The 26,096-nt window shown below is 46.4% G+C and overlaps 1 protein-coding gene across 4 annotated transcripts in view; it reads left to right on the top strand.

Moving 5' to 3' along the window:
- The window catches only part of R3HDM2 (R3H domain containing 2), an 89,504-nt gene that overhangs the window by 42,009 nt on the left and 21,399 nt on the right, over positions 1-26,096 (top strand). For 2 of the 4 annotated variants that reach the window (XM_077192578.1, XM_077192580.1), the window contains exons 6-14: positions 518-596; positions 3,494-3,553; positions 3,768-3,908; positions 5,904-6,012; positions 10,153-10,248; positions 13,319-13,350; positions 16,126-16,358; positions 20,877-21,040; positions 24,482-24,571. In XM_077192578.1, the coding sequence (XP_077048693.1) occupies positions 518-596; positions 3,494-3,553; positions 3,768-3,908; positions 5,904-6,012; positions 10,153-10,248; positions 13,319-13,350; positions 16,126-16,358; positions 20,877-21,040; positions 24,482-24,571 (1,004 nt within the window). The remainder of the gene's footprint in view (positions 1-517; positions 597-3,493; positions 3,554-3,767; positions 3,909-5,903; positions 6,013-10,152; positions 10,249-13,318; positions 13,351-16,125; positions 16,359-20,876; positions 21,041-24,481; positions 24,572-26,096) is intronic. The other 2 variants (XM_077192581.1, XM_077192582.1) reach the window with 2 other exon arrangements.

The following is a 26,096-nucleotide window of genomic DNA, read 5'->3' as shown; positions in this document are numbered from 1 at the left end:
TTCCCCCCTTTTTTCCTTTCCCCATTTTTTCCTTTCCCCCATTTTTTCCTTTCCCCCTTTTTTCTTTTTCCCCCTTTTTTCCTTTCCCCTTTTATCCTTTCCCCCTTTTTTCCTTCCCCCATTTTTTCCTTTCCCCCATTTTTTCCTTTCCCCCCTTTTTTCCTTTTCCTCCTTTATTCCTTTCCCCCTTTTTTCTTTCCCCCATTTTTTCCTTTCCCCCCTTTATTTCCTTTCCCCCTTTATTTCCTTTCCCCCTTTTTTCCTTTTCCCCCTTTTTTCCTTTTCCCCCCATTTTTTCCTTTCCCCCTTTTTTCCTTCCCCCCTTTTTTCCTTCCCCCCTTTTTTCCTTTCTCCCTTTTTTCCTTTTCCCCCTTTTTTCCTTTCCCCCCTTTTTTCCTTTTCCCCCTTTTTTCCTTTTCCCCCCTTTTTTCCTTTCCCCCATTTTTCCTTCTCTCTCTGCTACCCCAATGATTTTTTAATTTTTTCTACTTCCATTGTTGCTTTTTTATTTTTCCAGATTCCAGCCAGGAATATACAGACTCCACTGGAATAGATTTGCATGAATTTTTAGTAAATACACTGAAAAAAAACCCAAGGTAAGTCATGGTCAATAAAACAACTCCCTGAGGGCTCTGTGTGTCCATTGCTGCAAATATTTCTGTATTTTCCTTTTTGGAATTCCAAGAGTTACCAAAAACTAAAAGCACAACTGTAATTTTATATATCCTGCTCAATTCCAAATGTGAAGAGAGAAGGACAAATAATTTGTTTCAATGCAAAGAAAGAATTTTAAATGGCTTTAAACTCTTTTCTATAAATGGTTTTCAAGTGCCAGCCTGTAAAGGGAATAATCAGTGGGATTGAGGAGAGGTTGGCAGGGAATGGCAAAATTGGAGTTTCCAGCAGAGATTGAGGCTTTCCAAAGCCAGGCATTATTAGCAAAGCAACCTTAAACTGGAAAAAATCTGTGTTCAATTCTGTGTATGTGAAAAATCTGTGTTTAATTCAGTGTATTTGGGAAATCTGTGTTTAATTCTGTGTATGTGAAAAATCTGCTGTTTAATTCAGAGTATTTGGAAAATCTGGAGTTCAATTCAATGTATTTGAAAAATCTGTGTTTAATTCAATGTATTTGGAAAATCTGGTGTTTAATTCAGTGTATGTGGAAAATCTGCTGTTCAATTCAGTGTATGTGAAAAATCTGTGTTTAATTCAGTGTATTTGGGAAATCTGTGTTTAATTCAGTGTATTTGAAAAATCTGTGTTTAATTCAGTGTATGTGAAAAATCTGTGTTTAATTCAGTGTATTTGGGAAATCTGTGTTCAATTCAATGTATTTGGAAAATCTGTGTTTAATTCAGTGTATTTGGAAAATCTGTGTTTAATTCAGTGTATTTGAAAAATCTGGAGTTCAATTAAGAGTATTTGGAAAATCTGTGTTTAATTCAGTGTCTTTGAAAAATCTGTGTTTAATTCAGAGTATTTGGAAAATCTGTGTTTAATTCAGTGTATTTGGAAAATCTGTGTTTAATTCAGAGTATTTGGAAAATCTGCTGTTCAATTCATTGTCTTTGAAAAATCTGCTGTTCAATTCAGTGTATTTGAAAAACCTGGAGTTCAATTAAGAGTATTTGAAAAATCTGCTGTTTAATTCAGTGTTTTTGGGAAATCTGTGTTTAATTCAGTGTATTTGGAAAATCTGTGTTTAATTCTGTGTCTTATTGAAAAATCTGTGTTTAATTCAGTGTATTGGGAAAATCTGTGTTCAATTCAGTGTATGTGAAAAATCTGTGTTTAATTCAGTGGATGTGGAAAATCTGTGTTTAATTCAGTGTCTTTGAAAAACCTGGAGTTCAATTAAGAGTATTTGAAAAATCTGCTGTTCAATTCAGTGTATGTGAAAAATCTGTGTTTAATCCAGTGTCTTTGAAAAATCTGTGTTCAATTCAGTGTATTTGGAAAATCTGGTGTTCAATTCAGAGTATTTGAAAAATCTTTGTTTAATTCAGTGTATTTGGAAAATCTGCTGTTCAATTCTGTGTCTTTGGAAAATCTGTGTTCAATTCAATGTATTTGAAAAATTTGGTGTCCAATTCAGTGTCCTTGAAAAATCTGCTTTTTAATTCAGTGTCTTTGGAAAACCTGGAGTTCAATTAAGAGTATTTGAAAAATCTGGTGTTCAATTCAGTGTCTTTGGAAAATCTGGTGTTTAATCCAGTGTATTTGAAAAATCTGTGTTTAATTCTGTGTATGTGAAAAATCTGCTGTTTAATTCAGTGTATTTGGAAAATCTGTGTTCAATTCAGTGTATTTAAAAAATCTGTGTTTAATTCAGTGTATTGGGAAAATCTGTGTTTAATTCAGTGTATTTGAAAAATCTGTGTTTAATTCTGTGTATGTGAAAAATCTGCTGTTCAATTCAGTGTATTTGAAAAATCTTCTGTTCAATTCAATGTATTTGAAAAACCTGGAGTTCAGTTAAGAGTATTTGAAAAATCTGTGTTCAATTCAGAGTATTTGGAAAATCTGCTGTTTAATTCAATGTATTTGAAAAATCTGGTGTTCAATTCAGAGTATTTGAAAAAACTGTGTTTAATTCTGTGTATTTGGAAAATCTGTGTTCAATTCTGTGTCTGAAAAATCTGTGTTTAATTCAGTGTCTTTGAAAAATCTGTATTTAATTCAGTGTCTTTGGAAAATCTCTGTTTAATTCAGTGTCTTTGGAAAATCTGCTGTTCAATTCAGTGTCCTTGAAAAATCTGTGTTTAATTCAGTGTCTTTGAAAAACCTGTGTTTAATTCAGTGTCTTTGAAAAACCTGTGTTTAATTCAATGTATTTGGAAAATCTGTGTTCAATTCAGTGTATTTGGAAAATCTGTGTTTAATTCAGTGTCTTTGAAAAATCTGGTGTTCAATTCAGAGTATTTGAAAAATCTGGTGTTTAATTCAGTGTCTTTGGAAAATCTGCTGTTTAATTCAGTGTCTTTGGAAAATCTGCTGTTTAATTCAGTGTATTTGGAAAATCTGGTGTTCAATTCAGTGTATTTGAAAAACCTGGAGTTCAGTTAAGAGTATTTGAAAAATCTGTGTTTAATTCAGTGTATTTGGAAAATCTGTGTTCAATTCAGTGTCTTTGAAAAATCTGCTGTTCAATTCAGTGTCTTTGAAAAATCTGTGTTTAATTCAGTGTCTTTGAAAAGCCTGTGTTTAATTCAGTGTCTGAAAAATCTGTGTTCAATTCAGAGTATTTGAAAAATCTGGTGTTTAATTCAATGTATTTGGAAAATCTGGTGTTCAGTTCAGTCTTATTGAAAAATCTGCTGTTCAATTCAGAGTATTTGAAAAACCTGGAGTTTTTTAAGCCCATTTCTGTGTAAAATCAGATCTCCCTTCCTCCTGTGACTTTTTCTGCTGCAGGACAGGGCTTGGCAGCAGGGAATGCTGCTCCCTATCCCTAAAGTCACCTTTTCAATCTTTCTTTTCACCCTGACAGGGACAGAATGATGCTGCTCAAGTTGGAACAGGAGATTCTGGAGTTCATTAGTGATAACAAGTAAGTTTAATTCATTGTCTTTGAGAAATCTGCTGTTCAATTCAGTGTATTTGAAAACCAGTGGTGCTGGAGTCTGTGCCGAGCAAGGGGGATTTTCCAACGGAGATTTGGGAATTTGGGGATTTGGAGCAGGGTGAGGATGTTCTCCTGCACACCCTGAGGTGGCAGGGGTGGAAGTGACTGTCCCTGTCCCTGTCCCTGTCCCTGTGCCCAGCAATCAGTTCAAGAAGTTCCCCCAGATGACCTCGTACCACCGCATGCTGCTGCACCGCGTGGCTGCGTACTTCGGCATGGATCACAACGTGGACCAGACTGGCAAGGCTGTGATCATCAACAAGACCAGCAACACGCGAATGTAAGCGCCTTCCCTTGCTCCTTCCATGCTTCCTTCCCTTGCTCCTTCCATGCTTCCTTCCATGCTTCCTTCCCCTTGCTCCTTCCATGCTTCCTTCCCCTTTCCTCCTTCCATGCTTCCTTCCCTGCTTCCTTCCCTGCTTCCTTCCCTGCCTCCTTCCATGCTTCCTTCTCTGCTTCCTTTCCTTTGCTCCTTCCCTTTGCTTTTCCCCTTGCTCCTTCCCTGCTTCCTTCCCCTTTCCTCCTTCCCCTTGCTCCTTCCCTGCTTCCTTCTTCCCTGCTTCCTTCCCTGCTTCCTTCCCTGCTTCCTTCCCCTTTCCTCCTTCCCCTTGCTCCTTCCCTGCTTCCTTCCCTGCTTCCTTTCCTTGCTCCTTCCCTGCTTCCTTCCCTGCTTCCTTTCCTGCTTCCTTCCCCTTTCCTCCTTCCCTGCTTCCTTCCCCTTTCCTCCTTCCCCTTCTTCCTTCCCTGCTTCCTTCCCCTTTCCTCCTTCCCCTTCCTTCCCTGCTTCCTTCCCTGCTTCCTTCCCCTGCTCCTTCCCTTTGCTTTTCCCCTTGCTCCTTCCCTGCTTCCTTCCCCTTTCCTCCTTCCCTGCTTCCTTCCCCTTGCTCCTTCCCTGCTTCCTTCCCCTCTCTTCCTTCCCCATTCCTCCTTCCCTGCTTCCTTCCCCTTGCTCCTTCCCTGCTTCCTTCCCCTCTCTTCCTTCCCCTTTCCTCCTTCCCTGCTTCCTTTCCTTTGCTCCTTCCATGCTTCCTTCCCTGCTTCCTTCCCCTTGCTCCTTCCCTGCTTCCTTCCCTGCCTCCTTCCATGCCTCCTTCCCCTTTCCTCCTTCCCCTTGCTCCTTCCCTGCTTCCTTCCCTGCTTCCTTTCCTTTGCTCCTTCCCTGCTTCCTTCCCTGCTTCCTTCCCTGCTTCCTTCCCCTTTCCTCCTTCCCTGCTTCCTTCCCCTTTCCTCCTTCCCTTGCTCCTTCCCCTTGCTCCTTCCCTGCTTCCTTCCCTTGCTCCTTCCCTGCTTCCTTCCCTGCTTCCTTTCCCTTGCTTTTCCTCTTTCTTCCTTCCCCTGCTTCCTTCCCGTTTCCTTCCCCTTCTTCCTTCCCCTGCTTCCTTCCCCTTTCTTTTCCCCTTCTCCATCTCTTCCCTTTTTCCCTTTTTCCTTTCCCATTCTCTTCCCCTCCTTCTTCTCCTTCCCCTTCTTCTTCCCTGTCTTCTTCCCCTTTTCCCTTCCCCTTTTCCCTTCCCCTTTTCCCTTTCCCTTTTCCCTTTCCCCTTTTCCCTTTCCCTTTTCCCCTTTCCCTTTTTCCTTCTTCCCCTTCTTCTTCTCTCATCCCCTTCCCCATTTTCCTTTTCTTTCCTTTTCCCTTTTCCCTCTTTCCCTTCCCTTCTCCTTCCCCTTCTTCTTTCCCTTCTTCTTCCCCTTCCCCTTTTTCCTTTCCTTCCTCTTTCCCTTTTTCTCTTTCCCTTTTCCCTTTCCCTTCCCCTTCTTTTCCCCCTTCTTTTCCCCCTTCTTATTCCCCTTTTCCTTCTCCTTCCCCTTCTCCTTCCCCTTCTCCTTCCCCTTTTCCTTCCCCTTTTCCTTCCCCTTTTCCTTCCCCTTTCCCTTCCCCTTCTCCTTCCCCTTCTCCTTCCCCTTCCCCTTCCACTTCTTCCTTCCCTTTTTCTTCCCTTTTCCCCTTTCCCTTTTTCCTTCCCCTTTCCCCTCTCCCTTCCCCACATCCCAGGAATCCTCTGTACCAGGATGGGTTCCACACCACATTTATAATTTTCTTTTTTTACCTCATTAGAGGTGAAGCTCCCTCTCTAAAACCAGAATCACAGAATGAAGGGGCACAGGGAAGAAAAACCTTTTCCTTCCACCCCTCCCTGCCTCTCCACAGCTCCTGGAGGAAGGGACAGGAGCTGAAATTTCACCCAAATTTCACCCAAATTTCCCCCAAATTTCACCCAAATTTCACCTTAAAACTGCTTTTTTCCCCTCCTGACAAGGGCTGGTTCTCTTGCAGCCCCGAGCAGAGATTCTCTGAGCACATCAAGGACGAGAAGAGCGCAGAATTCCCTCAGAGGTTCATCCTGAAGAGGGATGACACCAGCATGGAGCGGGACGACAACCAGGTGAGGGAGGGCACAGCACAAAAACTCCAAAATTCTCCTCCCAGGAGCACAAAAACTCCAAAATTCTCCTGCCTCTCATCCCATGGAAGCTCCCACCCCACCCAGGCAGCAACATCTGAATTTCATCAAAGATTTTTTTGCCCAATTTTATGGAAATGGATGAAGAATTGCTGTGGGTTTTATGGCTCTGCTTCTCCATTCCCCAACTGGATCAGGGGAATTTTTGATGGGAATTTTTTAGATTTTCCTTTGAAACCAGGGTGATATTCTTGATTTTCCCCCTTAAACCAAGGTGATATTCCTGATTTTCCCTCTGAATATTCCTGCTTTTCCTCATGGAACCAGTGACCATGGTGGTATTCCTGATTTTCCCTCTTGAAACCAGGGTGATATTCCTGATTTTCCAGGGTGATATTCCTGATATTTTCCCCATTGGATCAGGGTGATATTCCTGATTTTCCCCCTTAACCCAAGGTGATATTCCTGATTTTCTGAAACCAGGGAGATATTCCTCATTTCCCCCATGAAACCAGGTTGATATTCCTGATTTTCACTGTGAAACCAGGTTGATATTCCTGATTTTCCCTGGAGCGGGACGACAACCAGGTGAGGGAGGGCACAGCACAAAAACTCCAAAATTCTCCTCCCAAGAGCACAAAAACTCCAAAATTCTCCTGCCTTTCATCCCATGGAAGCTCCCACCCCACCCAGGCAGCAACATCTGAATTTCATCAAAGATTTTTTTTTGCCAGTTTTATGGAAATGGATGAAAAATTGCTGTGGGTTTTATGGCCCTGCTTCTCCATTCCCCAACTGGATCAGGGGAATTTTTGATGGGAATTTTTTAGATTTTCCTTTGAAACCAGGGTGATATTCTTGATTTTCCCCCTTAAACCAAGGTGATATTCCTGATTTTCCCTCTGAATATTGCTGCTTTTCCTCATGGAACCAGTGACCATGGTGGTATTCCTGATTTTCCCTCTTGAAACCAGGGTGATATTCCTGATTTTCCAGGGTGATATTCCTGATATTTTCCCCATTGGATCAGGGTGATATTCCTGATTTTCCCCCTTAACCCAAGGTGATATTCCTGATTTTCTGAAACCAGGGAGATATTCCTCATTTCCCCCATGAAACCAGGGAGATATTCCTGATTTTCCCTGTGAAACCAGGGTGATATTCCTGATTTTCCCCATGAAACCAGGTTGATATTCCTGATTTTCCCTGGAGCAGGACGACAACCAGGTGAGGGAGGGCACAGGGCGGCCTTGGCAAAGCTCCCAGGAGCACAAAAACTCCAAAATTCTCCTGCCTCTCATCCCATGGAAGCTCCCACCCCACCCAGGCAGCAACATCTGAATTTCATCAAAGATTTTTTTGCCCAATTTTATGGAAATGGATGAAAAATTGCTGTGGGTTTTATGGCTCTGCTTCTCCATTCCCCAAAATCAGCTGGAGGCCAGGCCAGGTTTTAAAAAGTGGAGCCTTTTTCCAAGGTTTCTTTGGGAATATTTTGCTTTCTCCTCTTGCAGCAAGCCATGCCCTATCCCAATGATATCAGCTCCCATTTCCATAAAAACATGGAATAATTAGGCTTGGAAAAACCCTCAAAGCTCCTCCAGTTCCATCCCTGGACATTTTCCACCATCCCAAATGCATTGAGCAGCATCAGTGCCCCAACCTGGCCTTGGGCATTCCAGGGATGGGGCAGCCACAGCTTCCCTGGGAAAAAATTCCTGAAAAAATTCCTGAAAAAATTCCTGAGCCTGTTCTGGGAGGAATTTTTTAGATTGGAATTTGATGGGAATTTTTTTTAAATGGGAATTTTTGGGGAACTTTTGATGGGAATTTTTTTAGATGGGAATTTTTTATGGGAATTTTTTAGATGGGAAATTTTGGGGAATTTTTGATGGGATTTTTTTTAGATGGGAATTTTTTAGATGGGAAATTTTGGGAATTTTTGATGGGAATTTTTTTAGATGGGAATTTTTTTAGATGGGAATTTTTGATGGGAATTTTTTGGGAATTTTAGATGGGAATTTTTGAGGAACTTTTGATGGGAATTTTTTAGATGGGAATTTTTTTAGATGGGAAATTTTGGGGAATTGTTGATGGGAATTTTTTTAGATGTGAATTTTAGATGGGAATTTTTGATGTGAATTTTTTAGATGGGAATTTTTTTTAGATGGGAATTTTTTGGGAATTTTTTAGATGGGAATTTTTTAGATGGGAATTTTTTTTAGATGGGAATTTTTTGGGAATTTTTGATGGGAATTTTTTAGATTTTCCTTTGAAACCAGGTTGATATTCCTGATTTTCCAGGGTGATATTCCTGATATTTTCCCCATTGGATCAGGGTGATATTCCTGATTTTCCCCCTTAACCCAAGGTGATATTCCTGATTTTCTGAAACCAGGGAGATATTCCTCATTTCCCCCATGAAACCAGGGTGATATTCCTGATTTTGCCTGTGAAACCAGGGAGATATTCCTGATTTTCCAGGGTGATATTCCTGACATTTCCCCCATGAAACCAGGGTGATATTCCTGATATTTTCCCTCTGAATATTCCTGATATTTCCCCATGGAACCAGGGTGATATTCCTGATTTTCCAGGGTAACATTCCTGATATTTCCCCCATGAAACCAGGGTGGTATTCCTGATTTTCCAGGTTGATATTCCTGATATTTTCCCCATGAAACCAGGGTGATATTCCTGATTTTCCATGGTGACATTCCCGATTTTCCCCCATGAAACCAGGGTGATATTCCTGATATTTCCCCCATGAAACCAGGGTGATATTCCTGATTTTCCATGGTGACATTCCCGATTTTTCCCCATGAAACCAGGGTGCTATTCCTGATTTCTGCCTCATGCAGAGCTCAGACAGGCTGGTTTCTATTTGGGAACAGCCAGGAATGATCCCTCTGACACCTTCATCCTTGCACTCAGGTGTCTCCAAGGTCGGTGCAGGTGCACAAAATCACCAAATCCACGAATAATCCACAATTCCCACCCAAAATTGGCAGCACTGGCTGCTCCTGCTGACCCCTGAGCTGTGTTTGTCCCTTCAGATCAGACTCCCCTTGCAGGAATATCCCTCCAGGGTGACATTCCTGATATTTCCCCATGGAACCAGGGTGATATTCCTGATTTTCCAGGGTGATATTCCTGATTGATTTTCCCTCTGGGACCAGGGTGATATTCCTGATTTTCCCTCTGAATATTCCTGTTTCTCCCCATGGAACCAGGGTGATATTCCTGACATTTCCCCCATGGAACCAGGGTGATATTCCTGATATTTCCCCCATGAAACCAGGGTGATATTCCTGATTTTCCAGGTTGATATTCCTGATATTTTCCCCATGAAACCAGGGTGATATTCCCGATTTTTCCCCATGAAACCAGGGTGATATTCCTGATATTTTCCCTCTGAATATTCCTGATATTTCCCCATGGAACCAGGGTGATATTCCTGATTTTCCAGGGTGATATTCCTGATTGATTTTCCCTCTGGGACCAGGGTGATATTCCTGATTTTCCATGGTGATATTCCTTATATTTCCCCCATTAAACCAGGGTGACATTCCTGATTTTCCCTGTGAAACCAGGGTGATATTCCTGATTTTCTGAAACCAGGGTGATAGTCCTGATTTTCCAGGGTGATATTCCTGATTTTCCAGGGTGATATTCCTGATATTTTCCCCCATGAAACCAGGGTGATATTCCTGATTTTTCCTGTCAAACCAGGGTGATATTCCTGATTTTCCAGGGTGATATTCCTGATTATCCAGGGTGACATTCCTGACATTTCCCCCATGAAACCAGGGAGATATTCCTGATTTTCCAGGGCGATATTCCTGATTTTCCTTGGTGACATTCCTGATATTTTCCCCATGAAACCAGGGTGATATTCCTGATTTTCCAGGATGATATTCCTGATTTTCCATGGTGACATTCCCGATTTTCCCCATGAAACCAGGGTGATATTCCTGATTTTCCAGGCTGATATTCCTGATTGATTTTCCCTCTGGGACCAGGTCGGTGCAGGTGCACAAAATCACCAAATCCACAATTCCCACCCAAAATTGGCAGCACTGGCTGCTCCTGCTGACCCCTGAGCTGTGTTTGTCCCTTCAGATCAGACTCCCCTTGCAGGATGGGAGAAGGAGCAAATCCATCGAGGAGCGGGAGGAGGAATACCAGCGGGTCAGGGAGAGGATCTTTGCACGTGAGGTGAGTTTTGGGATCCTTCACCAAATCATGATTAATCACCAATTTATTATCATTATTATCAGCATTGTTATTATTATTATTCCTGGAGCTTTGGGCCACAAGGTTTCCCCTTCCATATTGCAGATGTTGATTTTTTTCCTACCAACGTTTCTCAGAGTTTTGGGGCCGCTGGATTCCAGCAAAGGTGGTTGAGCTTCTGGGCTGGAGGAGCCACAGCTGCAGCCTCCAGCCTGCTCCTTCCAGAAATTCCAGGGAATTTGGGCATTTCCAGGAGGAATTTGGGCATTTCTGGGCAGAATTTAGCCCTTAGGAGGGACTTAATCCTTCCCAGGAGGGATTTGGGCCTTCCCAGAAGGAATTTGGGCATTTCCAGAAGGAATTTGGGCATTCCTGGGCGGAATTTAGCCCTTCTTAGGAGGGATTTGGGCATTTCAAGGAGGGATTTGGGCATTTCAAGGAGGAATTGGGCATTTCCAGGAGGAATTTGGGCATTTCCAGAAGGAATTTGGGCATTGCCAGGAGGGATTTGGGCATTCCTGGTTGGAATTTAGCCCTTCTTAGGAGGGATTTGGGCCTTCGCGGGAGGGATTTGGGCATTTCCAGGAGGAGTTTGGGCATTTCCAGGAGGGATTTGGGCCTTCCCAGGAGGGATTTGGGCACTCCAAGGAGGAATTGGGCATTTCCAGGAGGAGTTTGGGCCTTCCCAGGTGGAATTTGGGCATTCCCAGGGGGGATTTGGGCCTTCCCAGAAGGAATTTGGGCATTCCTAGAAGGGATTTAGGCCTTCCTAGGAAGAATTTGGTATTTCCAGGAGGGATTTAGTCCTTCCCAGGAGGGTTTTGGGCACTCCCAGGAGGGACTTGGGCATTTCCAGGAGGAATTTGGGCATTTCCAGAAGGAATTTGGCCATTTCTGGGTGGAATTTAGCCCTTCTCAGGAGGGATTTGGGCACTCCCAGGAGGAATTTGGGCATTTCCAGGAGGAATTTGGGCCTTCCCGGGAGGGATTTAGTCCTTCCCAGAAGGAATTTGGGCATTTCCAGAAGGGATTTGGGCATCTCCAGAGGGGATTTGGGCATTTCCAGAAGGAATTTGGGCATTCCTGGGTGGAATTTAGCTCTTCTTAGGAGGGATTTAGTCCTTCCTAGGAGGAATTTGGGCACTCCCAGGAGGAGTTTGGGCATTTCCAGGAGGGATTTGGGCCTTCCCAGGAGGGATTTGGGCATTTCCAGAAGGAATTTGGGCATTTCTGGGTGGAATTTAGCCCTTCTTAGGAGGGATTTGGGCCTTCCCAGGAGGAATTGTGCATTCCTAGGAGGGATTTGGGCATTTCCAGAAGGAATTTGGGCATTTCCAGGAGGGATTTGGGCATTTCCAGGAGGAATTTGGGCATTCCCAGAAGGAATTTGGCCATTTCTGGGTGGAATTTAGCCCTTAGGAGGGATTTAATCCTTCCCAGGAGGAATTTGGGCCTTCCCAGAAGGGATTTGGGCCTTCCCAGAAGGGATTTGGGCATTTCCAGGAGGGATTTGGGCATTCCCAGACAGAATTTGGGCACTCCAGGAGGAGTTTGGGCATTTCCAGGAGGAATTTGGGCATTCCCAGGGGGATTTAATCCTTCCCAGAAGGGATTTGGGCATTTACAGAAGGAAGTTGGGCATTTTTGGGTGGAATTTAGTCCTTCTTAGGAGGGATTTGGGCCTTCCCAGGAGGAATTTGGGCATTTCCAGGAGGGATTTGGGCATTTCCAGGAGGGATTTGGGCATTTCTGGGTGGAATTTAGTCTTTCTTAGGAGGGATTTGGGCACTCCCAGAAGGGATTTGGGCATTTCCAAGAGGGATTTGGGCCTTCCCAGGAGGGATTTGGGCATTTCCAGAAGGAATTTGGGCATTTCTGGGTGGAATTTAGCCCTTAGGAGGAATTTGGGCCTTCCCAGAAGGAATTTGGGCCTTCCCAGGAGGGATTTGGGCATTTCCAAGAGGGATTTGGGCATTTCCAGAAGGAATTTGGGCATTTCTGGGCGGAATTTAGCCCTTAGGAGGGATTTAATCCTTCCCAGGAGGGATTTGGGCCTTCGCGGGAGGGATTTGGGCCTTCCCAGGAGGAGTTTGGGCCTTCCCAGGAGGAGTTTGGGCATTTCCAGAAGGAATTTGGGCATTTCCAGGAGGGATTTGGGCATTCCTGGGTGGAATTTAGCCCTTAGGAGGGATTTAGTCCTTCCCAGGAGGAATTTGGGCATTCCCAGAAGGAATTTGGGCACTCCCAGGAGGAATTTCGGCATTTCCAGAAGGGATTTGGGCATTTCCAGAAGGAATTTGGGCATTCCCAGGAGGAGTTTGGGCATTTCCAGGAGGAATTTGGGCATTTCTGGGTGGAATTTAGCCCTTAGGAGGGATTTGGGCCTTCCCAGGAGGGATTTGGGCCTTCCCGGGAGGAGTTTGGGCCTTCCCAGAAGGAATTTGGGCACTTCCAGAAGGGATTTGGGCATTTCCAAGAGGGATTTGGGCATTTCCAGAAGGAATTTGGGCATTTCTGGGTGGAATTTAGTCCTTCTTAGGAGGGATTTAGTCCTTCCCAGGAGGAATTGAGCATTCCCAGGAGGGATTTGGGCCTTCCCAGGAGGGATTTGGGCCTTCCCAGGAGGAGTTTGGGCATTTCCAGGAGGGATTTGGGCATTTCCAGGAGGGATTTGGGCATTTCTGGGCGGAATTTAGCCCTTCTTAGGAGGGATTTGGGCATTCCCAGAAGGAATTTGGCATTTCCAGGAGGGATTTGGGCATTTCCAGAAGGAATTTGGGCACTCCCAGGAGGAATTTGGGCATTCCCAGAGGGAATTTAGTCCTTCCCAGGAGGAATTTTGTCCTTCCTGGGAGGAACTGGGAGACCTGAGGGATCAGGGAATTCCCTGGATGGATCCCTCAGGGATCTGCTGTGCAGGGGGCTCAGCACCACCCTCAGCACCCTCCGTGTGCCATCCCCACCCTCTGGAATTGGGGTTTTTCCCACTTTTTTTTTTGAAGTCTCTTTTTTTTTTCTTTCCTCCCCATCTCCACCTTGCTGCTGCTCCCAGTCTGGCCAGAACGGATTCCTCACAGACAGCAGGTGAGTGCTGCCCTGGTATAATTTCATTTTAAATGCCATAAAATTCTGCTTTTCCCTCTCCACATTCCCCCCAGAATGCTTTTCTTGCAGCTCCCACCCACAGATGCAGATTTGCAGGGATTTCTCTGATTTTTTTTGTGCCATGCCATGCACAGCTGCTCCAGGACTCACTGAAGGTGTTTTTTTGTTTTTTCCGTTCAAAAATAAAATGAAAAAGGAGGGTGAGAACGGCAGGGAGGAATTGAGGAATTCCAGCAGTTTTCAAATCTCTTTTTTCCCCCAAAAAGGACAGGGAATCCCTGCCCTGAAGGGTTTTTGTTTTTTCCTTTCAAAAATAAAATGAAAAAGGAGGGTGAGAACGGCAGGGAGGAATTGAGGAATTCCAGCAGTTTTCAAATCTTTTTTTTCCCCCAAAAAGGACAGGGAATCCCTGCCCTGAAGGGTTTTTGTTTTTTCCTTTCAAAAATAAAATGAAAAAGGAGGGTGAGAACGGCAGGGAGGAATTGAGGAATTCCAGCAGTTTTCAAATCTCTTTTTTCCCCCAAAAAGGACAGGGAATCCCTGCCCTTACAGTGCCAGGATCAGGCAGGGCTGTCCCTAATCCCTGCTTATCCATTCTGGGTGATTTAAAGGTGACATTGAAGTGTCTCAGGCTCCATCTGAGCTGCTGAGGGTGAATTCTGCCCTGGGAGACTCTAAAATGTTGATTTTCCCTCCTCACACTCCCCACAGAATGCTTTTCTTGTTGCTCTCACAGGCAGGGGCAGATTTGCAGGGATTTCCCTGTGATTTATTTGTGCCATGCCACGCTGAATGCCCCAGGGGAGTTTTCTAAAAGTGTTTTCTTTCAATTTTGAGTCCTTTTTGGCTGTTTAAAATTCAAAAGGAGGGTGGCAATGGCAGGGAGGAATTCCAGCAGTTTTCAATCCTCTTTTTTTCTCCAAAAAGATAGGAAATCCTCATCCCTGCCTTTCTGCCTGCTGGATTTTGGCAGAAAAGTGAAATTACAGACTTGTAATCAACTGCACAGCCTTGATCTCAGTGCCACCAAAATCACTGCAGTGATCCCAAAATCAATCAATTCTGGGAGCCTTTTCCACGGCCTCAGGTCAAAATGCAGCGCTCTCCTTGAGCCAGAGGGGTCACAGGATCACAGAATCACAGAATGAATCAATCACAGAATGAATCAATCACAGAATCACAGAATGAATCACAGAATCCCAGAATCAATCAATCACAGAATCCCAGAATGAATCCCTCAATCACAGAATCACAGAATGAATCCCAGAATCAATCAATCACAGAATCCCAGAATCAATCAATCACAGAATCACAGAATGAATCACAGGATCACAGAATCAATCACAGAATGAATCCCTCAATCACAGAATCAATCACAGATTCACAGAATCCCAGAATCAATCACAGAATCCCAGAATCACAGAATCAATCACAGAATCAATCACAGAATCCCAGAATCAATCACAGAATCAATCCCAAAATCAATCCCAGAATCACAGAATGAATCACAGAATCAATCCCAGAATCAATCCCAAAATCTATCCCAGAATCAATCCCAGAATCCCAGAATCAATCCCAGAATCAATCCCAGAATCAATCCCAAAATCAATCCCAGAATCCCAGAATCAATCCCAGAATCCCAGAATCAATCCCAGAATCCCAGAATCAATCACAGAATCCCAGAATCAATCCCAGAATCAATCCCAGAATCAATCACAGAATCAATCCCAGAATCACAGATTCAATCCCAGAATCACAAAATCCCAGAATCACTCCCAGAATCAATCCCAGAATCACTCCCAGAATCAATCCCAGAATCCCAGAATCAATCACAGAATCCCAGAATGAATCCCAGAATCAATCCCAGAATCAATCCCAGAATCAATCCCAGAATCAATCCCAGAATCCCAGAATCAATCCCAGAATCCCAGAATCAATCACAGAATCAATCACAGAATCAATCACAGAATTACAGAATCAATCACAGAATCAATCCCAGAATCACAAAATCCCAGAATCACTCCCAGAATCACTCCCAGAATCACTCCCAGAATCAATCCCAGAACCACAGAATGAATCACAGAATGAATCCCAGAATCAATCCCAGAATCAATCCCAGAATCAATCCCAAAATCAATCCCAGAATCACAGAGTCAATCCCAGAATCACTCCCAGAATCAATCCCAGAATCAATCCCAAAATCAATCCCAGAATCCCAGAATCAATCCCAAAATCAATCCCAGAATCACAGAGTCAATCCCAGAATCAATCTCAGAATCAATCTCAGAATCAATCTCAGAATCAATCTCAGAATCAATCTCAGAATCAATCCCAGAATCAATCACAGAATCAATCCCAGAATCAATCCCAGAATCCCAGGATGATGAGGTTGGAAGAGCCCTCTCAGACCATCAAGTCCAACCTGTGCCCTCACACCTCACCCAGACTGCAGCACCCAGTGCCTGCCCAGCCTTTCCTTAACCACACCCAGAGATGGTGATTCCACCACCTCCCTGGGAAGAGCATTCCAGTGCTTTATTATTCTTTTGGTGGAAAAATTTCCTCCTAACATCCAACCTATCCCTTCCCTGCTGCACCTGTGTCCTCTCCAACCCGTGTCCTGTCCTTTTCTGCTGTCACACTGCCCCAAAAGGCTCCCAGGCCCAGCACACTGGGGGCACTGGTGCAGCAGCAGCAGCAGCTCTGGCCCTGTCCCTGCCCTGGAGCCCGGTTTGAGTCGTGCCCTCCCTGCAGGGGCGCCCGGGAAGGGCTGGGCAGGAGCCCTGGCAGCCGCCAGAGCAGCACCGAGAGCGACATCAAATCCCTGGAGCCGCGTCCCTGGAGCAGCACGGACTCTGACGGCTCCATCCGCAGCCTGAGGCCGCCTGTCACCAAAGCCAGCAGCTTCAGTGGCATCTCCATCCTCACCAGAGGGGACAGCGTGGGCAGCAGCAAGGGCAGCGCCGGCAGCAGGAGCTCACGGGCAGGTACAGGAGGGCAGGGGGGAACGGGGGTCTTGGCGTGGAAAAGGGCAGCTGGGATAGGGAATGGGGGTCTTGGCATGGAAAAGGGCACCTGGGAGATGGATTTGGGGTTGGGGAAATGGGGGTCTTTACCTGCCAAAGGGCACCTGGGAGGTGGATTTTGGGCTGGGGGAAATGGGGATCTTTGCATGGAAAAGGGCACCTGGGATAGGGAATGGGGGTCTTGGCATGGAAAAGGGCACCTGGGATAGGGAATGGGGGTCTTGGCATGGAAAAGGGCACCAGGGAGATGGATTTGGGGTTGGGGAAATGGGGATTTTTGCATGAAAAAGGGCACCTGGGAGGTGGATTTTGGGTTCTGGAAATGGAGACCTTTACATGGAAAAGGGCACCTGGGAGGTGGATTTGGGGTTGGGGAAACTGGAGCCCTTTACCTGCCAAAGGACACCTGGCAGACTGGTTTGGGGCTGGGGGAAATGGGGATTTTTGCATGAAAAAGGGCACCTGGGAGATGGATTTTGGGTTCTGGAAATGGAGACCTTTACATGAAAAAGGGCACCTGGGAGGTGGATTTTGGGTTCTGGAAATGGGGATCTTTACCTGCCAAAGGACACCTGGGAGATGGATTTTGGACTCTTTCTCTCCTCAAGGACACCTGGCTGACAGATTTAGGGCTTTGGGAAATGGGGATCTTTACATGAAAATGGGCACCTGGGAGATGGATTTTAGGTTGGGGAAATGGAGATCTTTACCTGCAAAAGGGCACCTGGGATAGGGAATGGAGATCTTTACATGGAAAAGGGCACCTGGGAGATGGATTTTGGGCTCTTTCTCTCCTAAAGGGCACCTGGCAGACTGATTTAGGACTGGAGGAACTGGAGCCCTTTACATGGAAAAGGGCACCTGGGAGATGGATTTTAGGTTGGGGAAATGGAGATCTTTACCTGCCAAAGGGCACCTGGGAGGTGGATTTAGGGCTGGGGGAAATGGGGATCTTTGCATGGAAAAGGGCACCTGGGAGATGGATTTTGGGTTCTGGAAATGGAGATCTTTGCATGGAAAAGGGCACCTGGGATAGGGAATGGGGGTCTTGGCATGGAAAAGGGCACCTGGGATAGGGAATGGGGGTCTTGGCATGGAAAAGGGCACCTGGGAGGTGGATTTGGGGTTGGGGAAATGGGGATCTTGAACTGAAAAAGGGCACCTGGGAGGTGGATTTGGGGTTCTGGAAATGGGGATCTTGGCATGGAAAAGGGCACCTGGGATAGGGAATGGGGATCTTTGCATGGAAAAGGGCACCTGGGATAGGGAATGGGGGTCTTGGCATGGAAAAGGGCACCTGGGAGATGGATTTTGGGTTCTGGAAATGGGAATCTTTGCATGGAAAAGGGCACCTGGGAGGTGGATTTTGGGCTGGGGGAAATGGGGATCTTTACATGGAAAAGGGCACCTGGGATAGGGAACGGGGGTCTTGGCATGGAAAAGGGCACCTGGGATAGGGAACGGGGGTCTTGACATGGAAAAGGGCACCTGGGAGATGGATTTTGGGTTCTGGAAATGGAGATCTTTACCTGAGAAAGGGCACCTGGGAGATGGATTTGGGGTTGGGGAAATGGGGATCTTGGCATGGAAAAGGGCACCTGGGAGATGGATTTTAGGTTGGGGAACTGGAGCTCTTTACCTGAGAAAGGGCACCTGGCAGACTGATTGAGGGCTGGGGGAAATGGGGATCTTTGCATGAAAAAGGGCACCGGGGAGGTGGATTTGGGGTTGGGGGAATGGGGATCATTGCATGGAAAAGGGCACCTGGGATAGGGAATGGGGATCTTTACATGAAAAAGGGCACCTGGATGTCTCCATGGTCTCCAGTCTGCACCAGGACTGACAGATTTTAGGTTGAGGAACTGGAGCTCTTTACCTGAGAAAGGGCAGCTGGGAGATGGATTTTGGGTTGGGGAAATGGAGATCTTTGCATGGAAAAGGGCACCTGGGAGATGGATTTTGGGCTCTTTCTCTTCCAAAGGGCACCTGGCAGACTGATTTAGGGCTGGAGGAAATGGGGATCTTTACATGGAAAAGGGCACCTGGGAGATGGATTTTGGGCTGGGGAAATGGAGCTCTCTCTCCTAAAGGACACCTGGCAGGCTGCTTAAGGGCTGGGGGAAATGGGGATCTTTGCATGGAAAAGGGCACCTGAGAGATGGATTTTGGGTTCTGGAAATGGAGATCTTTACCTGAGAAAGGGCACCTGGCAGACTGATTGAGGGCTGGGGGAAAGGAGATCTTTACATGAAAAAGGGCACCTGGGAGGTGGATTTTGGGCTGGGGGAATGGGGATCTTTGCATGAAAAAGGGCACCTGGATGTCTCCATGGTCTCCAGTCTGTCACCAGCACTGGCAGATTTTGGGTTGAGGAACTGGAGGCTCTTTACCTGAGAAAGGGCAGCTGGGAGATGGATTTAGGGCTGGGGAAATGGGGATCTTTGCATGGAAAAGGGCACCTGGGAGGTGGATTTTGGGCTGGGGGAAATGGGGATCTTTACATGGAAAAGGGCACCTGGGGTAGGGAACGGGGGTCTTGGCATGGAAAAGGGCACCTGGGAGGTGGATTTGGGGTTGGGGGAATGGGGATCTTGGCATGGAAAAGGGCACCTGAGAGATGGATTTTGGGTTGGGGAAATGGAGACCTTTACCTGCCAAAGGACACCTGGCAGACTGGTTTGGGGCTGGGGGAAATGGGGATCTTTGCATGGAAAAGGGCACCTGGCAGACTGATTTAGGGCTGGGGGAAATGGAGATTTTTACCTGCCAAAGGGCACCTGGATGTCTCCATGGTCTCCAGTCTGTCACCAGCACTGACAGATTTTGGGATGGGGAACTGGAGCTCTTTACCTGAGAAAGGGCACCTGGCTGGCAGATTTAGGGCTGGGGAAACTGGAGCCCTTTACCTGCCAAAGGGCACCTGGGAGGTGGATTTTGGGTTGGGGAAATGGGGATCTTGAACTGAAAAAGGGCACCTGGGAGGTGGATTTGGGGTTGGGGAAATGGAGATCTTTGCATGAAAAAGGGCACCTGGGAGGTGGATTTTGGGTTCTGGAATTGGAGATCTTTACCTGCCAAAGGGCACCTGGGAGGTGGATTTTGGGCTCTTTCTCTCCTAAGGGACACCTGGCTGACAGATTTAGGGCTGGGGGAAATGGGGATCTTTACCTGCCAAAGGGCACCTGGGAGATGGATTTTGGGTTGGGGAAATGGGGATCTTTACATGAAAATGGGCACCTGGGAGGTGGATTTTGATTTTGGGTTGGGGAAATGGAGCTTTCTCTCCTAAAGGACACCTGGCACACTGATTTTGGATTGGGGAAATGGAGATCTTTGCATGAAAAAGGGCACCTGGGAGATGGATTTTAGGTTGGGGAAATGGAGATCTTCACCTCCCAAAGGGCACCTGGGGGTTGGGAAATGGAGATTTTTACCTGCCAAAGGACACCTAGGGTGGGGAATGCAGATCTTTCTGTGACAAAGGGCACCTGATTGTCTCCAGTTTGCCACCAGGACTGGCAGATTTTGGGTTCTGGAATTGGAGATCTTCACCTGCCAAAGGGCACCTGGGGGTTGGGAAGTTGAGCCCTTCACCTGCCTAAGGGCACCTGGCAGGAAACAGCAACACCTGGGGGTTGGGGGGGCACATCCAGGACACCTCTCTGTGCCTCCTTTTCTGTTCCAGGGTTGGTGCTAGGTGCCTCGGACAGTGGAGTGGAATGGAATGGAATGGAATGGAATGGAATGGAATGGAATGGTGTGGAGTGGAATGGAATGGAATGGAAAGAATGGAATGGAATGGAATGGAATGGAATGGAATGGAATGGAATGGAATGGAATGGAATGGAATGGAATGGTGTGGAGTGGAATGGAATGGAATGGAAAGAATGGAATGGAATGGAATGGAATGGAGTGGAAGGGAATGGAATGGAATGGAATGGAATGGAATGGAATGGAATAGAGTGGAATGGAATGGAGTGGAATGGAATGGAATGGTGTGGAGTGGAATGGAATGGAATGGAATGGAATGGAATGGAATGGTGTGGAATGGAATAGAATGGAATGGAATGGAATGGAATAAAATAGAATGGAATGGAATGGAATGGAAAGAATGGAATGGAATAGAGTGGAGTGGAATGGAATGGAATAGAATAGAATAGAATAGAATAGAATAGAATAGAATAGAATAGAATAGAATAGAATAGAATGGAATGGAATGGAATAGTATGGAATGGAATAGAATAGAATGGAATAGAATGGAATGGAATGGAATGGAATGGAATAGAATAGAATAGAATAGAATAGAATAGAATAGAATAGAATAGAATAGAATAGAATGGAATAATTGTTGAGCCCCCTGGCTCAGTGCAGTCAGATGCATCCTACAGGTGCCCTCCCCTGCTCTGTTCCCCGCTCCCTGCTGCTTCCCTGCTGCCTCCCAGCTCTCTGTGCCCCTCTCTCTGTCTCTCTGTGCTGCAGGTTTGGTGCTGGCTGCCCCCGAGGGCTGCAGCCCGTCCCCCTCATCCCAGGCCGGCCGTGCCCTCCTGCCCTGCTCAGCCCCACAGCCCCCCGGGCTCCCCCCAGCCCAGCAGCAGCAGCAGCAGCAGCAGCAGCCGCCCATCAGCAGCCCCATCATGTCCCAGGTGAGTCCCACAGGGCAATTTGGGGGGCAAAATGTGGTTCATAACCTTGCTAGAATACATCTGCTTATTTTCTGTTTCTTGCTTTACTTGGTTTTCTCAACACGATGCAGAAATTCTCAGGAAATTTAGATCACGACTCAAAGTTTGTCTCATTTTTGAATTCAAACTGAAAGTAATTCAGCTTTTTTGCTGAAGCAGTAATTCTGCTTTTTTTTGCTGGCATTAAGCGTTGCTGTGTGCAAAAAAAACCCAATCACTTGTGTTGAAATTTTAGAAGTTTAATAGTAATAAAATAATAGTTATAAAATGGTTATAATAATAGTAATAAATAATAGTCAAAAGTTAGTTATGCTAATATATTAGTAGTAACTTTTTGCTAATATATTAGTAATAACTTTTTGCTAATATATTAGTAATAACTTTTTACTAATATATTAGTAATAACTTTTTGCTAATATATTAGTAATAACTTTTTGCTAATATGTTAGTAATAACTTTTTACTAATATATTAGTAAAAAGTTAGTTATACTAATATTAGAAATAAATAGTTATAGTTAGTAGTTATAGTTAATAGTTATAGTTGATAGTTATAATTAATAGTTATATTAGTTAATAGATATATTAGTTAATAGTTATATTAGTTAATAGTTATATTAGTTAATAGTTATATTAGTTAATAGATATATTAGTTAATAGTTATATTTAGTTTATAGTCATAATTAGTTATATTTAGTTTATAGTTATAATTAATAGTTATATTAGTTAATAGATATATTCGTTAATAGTTATATTAGTTAATAGTTATATTAGTTAATAATTATATAACCATTAGTAATAGTGATAATATAAAAATAGTTATAAAAATTAGAACAATACGAATTTGGGCAATCAGAGTTAGGACAATAAAGGACAATAGAAGCAAACAATTGGACCAGGTGTCCTGAGGTCCCTCCCAACCTGGGCAGTTCCATGGTTCTCAGAAGGGAAGAACCTTCTGGAAAAGCTTTTACTACAGGTATCAGGAGCAGCTTCCAGCTGTAGCACAGGGGGGAAATGATATTTTTTGGGCTCTGGAGGGGCTCCAGGGGTTGTGGATTTGTTTGTGGAGGATCCTGAGCCTCGAGGAATGAGCTGGGGTGTCTGTCTGGAGCTGGGATAGCAGAGAGCCTGGGTGGGATCTCAGGCTGGATCTTCTGCTGTGTGATCCAAGGGTTTGGAGCCTGGAATGAAATGATCTCAGGTTGTTTGGGTGTTGGTGAAGGATCTGGAAATGCACCATGCCCGTGTCCATCCAAAGGTGAAATCAAAGCATCAGCCCCCCCACCCAGCAGTGACCATTGGTGCCCAAAGCACAGGGTGGGCTTTAGTGAGGGGTTTAGTGAGGGGTTTCAGTGAGGGGTTTCAGTGAGGGGTTTCAGTGAGGGGTTTCAGTGAGGGGTTTCAGTGAGGGGTTTCAGTGAAGGGTTTCAGTGAAGGGTTTCAGTGAGGGGTTTCAGTGAGGGGTTTAGTGAGGGGTTTCAGTGAGGGGTTTCAGTGAGGGGTTTTAGTGAGGGGTTTCAGTGAAGGGTTTCAGTGAAGGGTTTCAGTGAGGGGTTTCAGTGAGGGGTTTCAGTGAGGGGTTTCAGTGAAGGGTTTCAGTGAAGGGTTTCAGTGAGGGGTTTAGTGAGGGGTTTCAGTGAGGGGTTTCAGTGAGGGGTTTCAGTGAGGGGTTTAGTGAGGGGTTTCAGTGAGGGGTTTAGTGAGGGGTTTCAGTGAAGGGTTTCAGTGAGGGGTTTCAGTGAAGGGTTTCAGTGAGGGGTTTCAGTGAAGGGTTTCAGTGAGGGGTTTAGTGAGGGGTTTCAGTGAGGGGTTTAGTGAGGGGTTTCAGTGAAGGGTTTCAGTGAGGGGTTTCAGTGAGGGGTTTCAGTGAGGGGTTTAGTGAGGGGTTTAGTGAGGGGTTTCAGTGAAGGGTTTCAGTGAGGGGTTTAGTGAGGGGTTTAGTGAGGGGTTTCAGTGAGGGGTTTCAGTCTCATCAAGTGCTCCAGGTGACACAGAGGGGTCCCTGTGGAAGGTGAGTGGGCACCAGGAGCACTGTGGGCAGTGCTGGGAGCAGCAGAGACACCTGGGCTGTGCCTGATGGGTGGGTGGTGGATGCTGCCCTGGATGGTTCCTGTGCTTCCCAAGGCCCTGCAAGGCCCCTCTGTGTTTGCAGTTGGCTCACTTGACACTAACCTGGTTGTTCCTTCTTTCTCTCCTTCCTTCCTTCCTTCCTTCCTTCCTTCCTTCCTTCCTTCCTTCCTTCCTTCCTTCCTTCCTTCCTTCCTTCCTTCCTTCCTTCCTTCCTTCCTTCCTTCCTTCCTTCCTTCCTTCCTTCCTTCCTTCCTTCCTTCCTTCCTTCCTTCCTTCCTTCCTTCCTTCCTTCCTTCCTTCCTTCCTTCCTTCCTTCCTTCCTTCCTTCCTTCCTTCCTTCCTTCCTTCCTTCCTTCCTTCCTTCCTTCCTTCCTTCCTTCCTTCCTTCCTTCCTTCCTTCCTTCCTTCCTTCCTTCCTTCCTTCCTTCCTTCCTTCCTTCCTTCCTTCCTTCCTTCCTTCCTTCCTTCCTTCCTTCCTTCCTTCCTTCCTTCCTTCCTTCCTTCCTTCCTTCCTTCCTTCCTTCCTTCCTTCCTTCCTTCCTTCCTTCCTTCCTTCCTTCCTTCCTTTTCTTCCCTTCCTCCTTCCCTTCCTTCATTTTCCTCCTTCCTCCCTCCCTTTTCCTTCCCCCTTTTTCCTTCATTTTCCTCCCCCCTTTTCCTCCCTTAACCTTCATTTTCCTCCTCCCTTTTCTTCCCTTTTTGTTCTTCCTTTTCCTCTCTTTCCTTCCCCCTTTTCCCTTATTTTCCTCCTACCTTTTCCTCCCTTTTCCTCCCTCCTTTTCCTTCCTTTCCCTTCATTTTCCTCCTCCCTTTTCCTCCCTTTTCCTTCTTCTCTCCTCCCTTTCCTCCTTTTCCTCCCTTTCCTTCCTTTCCTCCCTTTCCTTCCTCCCTCCTTTTCCTCCCTTTTCCTTCCATCCTTTCCTTCATTTCCTTCTTCCCTTTTCCTTCATTTTCCTCCTTCCTTTTCCTCCATTTTCCTTCCTTCTTTTCCTCCCTTTTCCTCCCTTTTCCTTCCCCCTTTTCCTTCATTTTCCTCCCTCCTTTCCTCCATTTTCCTTCCTTCTTTTCCTCCCTTTTCCTCCTTTTTCCTTCCCCCTTTTCCTTCATTTTCCTCCCTCCTTTTCCTCCATTTTCCTCCCTCCTTTTCCTCCCTCCTTTTCCTCCATTTTCCTCCCTCCTTTTCCTCCCTTTTCCTCCCTTTTCCTTTCTCCTTTTCCTCCCTTTTCCTCCATTTTCCCCCCTCCTTTTCCTCCCTTTTCCTCCCTCCTTTTCCTCCCTTTTCCTCCCTTTTCCTCCCTCCTCTCCCTGCCCATCCCTCTCTGCTGGTGTAGCCGGTGCCGGCGCTGCAGCCCGTTCCGTACTCTCCAAGCTCCTGCCCCCAAGTCCTCCTGCCAGTCTCTCCACCCCAGCAGTACAACCTGGTACAAACCCCCGTTCCTCTTCTGCTCTGTCTCTTGTGCTCTGTGCTGTGTTTGTGTTCTGTGAGCTTGTGCTGATCAGGTGTGTCCCAAACACCCCCTTGGGGCTGGGATGCACCCAGCTCTGGGGTCCCTGAGGCCACGGCACCGCCACTGCTGGCTGGGAAGAGCAAATTGAGAGCTCCCAGAGCCACCCAGCAATGCCTGAGGCCATGGGACCACCACTGCTGGCTGGGAAGAGCAAATTCAGAGCTCCCAGAGCCACCCAGCAGATGCCTGAGGCCATGGGACCACCACTGCTGGACTGGTGGCCTTGGGAAGAGCAAATTCCAAGCCCAGAGCTCTCAGCAGATGCCTGAGGCCACGGGACCACCAGTGCTGCTTGGGAAGAGCAAATTCCAAGCCCAGAGCTCTCAGCAGATGCCTGAGGCCACCACTGTTGGACTGCTGGCCTTGGGAAGAGCAAATTCAGAGCTCCAGAGCTCCCAGAGCTCCCAAAAAGATGCATGAGGCCATGGGACCAGAAGAGCCTGAGAAGAACAAATTCTAAGCCCAGAGCTCTCAGCAGATGCCTGAGGCCACCACTGCTGGACTGGTGGCTTGGGAAGAGCCTGGGAAGAGCAAATTCAGAGCTCCCAGAGCCACCCAGCAATGCCTGAGGCCACAGGACCACCAGTGCTGGAGTGGTGGCCTTGAAAAGAGCAAATTCCAAGCCCAGAGCTCCCCAGCAGATGCCTTGGAAAGAGTTTGGGAAGAGCAAATTCAGAGCTCCCAAAAAAATGCCTGAGGCCACCACTGCTGGATTGGTGGCTTGGGAAGAGCCTGGGAAGAGCAAATTCAGAGCTCCCCAGCAATGCCTGAGGCCACCACTGTTGGACTGGTGGCCCTGGGAAGAGCAAATTCAGAGCTCCAGAGCTCCCAAAAAGATGCCTGAGGCCATGGGACCACCAGTGCTGGAGTGGTGGCCTTGGGAAGAGCAAATCCCAAGCCCAGAGCTCCTCAGCAGATGCCTGAGGCCATGGGACCACCAGTGCTGCTTGGGAGGAGCCTGGGAAGAGAAATTCCAAGCCCAGAGCTCCCCAGCAATGCCTGAGGCCACCACTGCTGGATTGGTGGGTTGGGAAGAGCCTGGGAAGAGCAAATTCAGAGCTCCCCAGCAATGCCTGAGGCCACCACTGTTGGACTGGTGGCCCTGGGAAGAGCAAATTCAGAGCTCCAGAGCTCCCAAAAAGATGCATGAGGCCATGGGACCACCAGTGCTGGAGTGGTGGCCTTGGAAGAGCAAATTCCAAGCCCAGAGCTCCCCAGCAGATGCCTTGGAAAGAGCCTGGGAAGAGCAAATTCAGAGCTCCCAGAGCTCCCCAGCAATGCCTGAGGCCACCACTGCTGGACTGGTGGCCTTGGAAAGATCTGGAAGGAGCCAATTCAGAGCTCCCAGAGTTCTCCAGTAGATGCCTGAGGCCACCACTGCTGGATTGGTGGCCTTGCCAAGAGCAAACCCCAAGCCCAGAGCTCCCCAGCCGTGCTT

The sequence above is a fragment of the Agelaius phoeniceus genome, chromosome 35 (assembly GCF_051311805.1).
Source record: "Agelaius phoeniceus isolate bAgePho1 chromosome 35, bAgePho1.hap1, whole genome shotgun sequence".
In the NCBI taxonomy this organism is placed as follows: domain Eukaryota; kingdom Metazoa; phylum Chordata; class Aves; order Passeriformes; family Icteridae; genus Agelaius; species Agelaius phoeniceus.
Note: the sequence above shows the minus strand (reverse complement) of the source record. Positions and strands in the feature narration are given on the sequence as shown.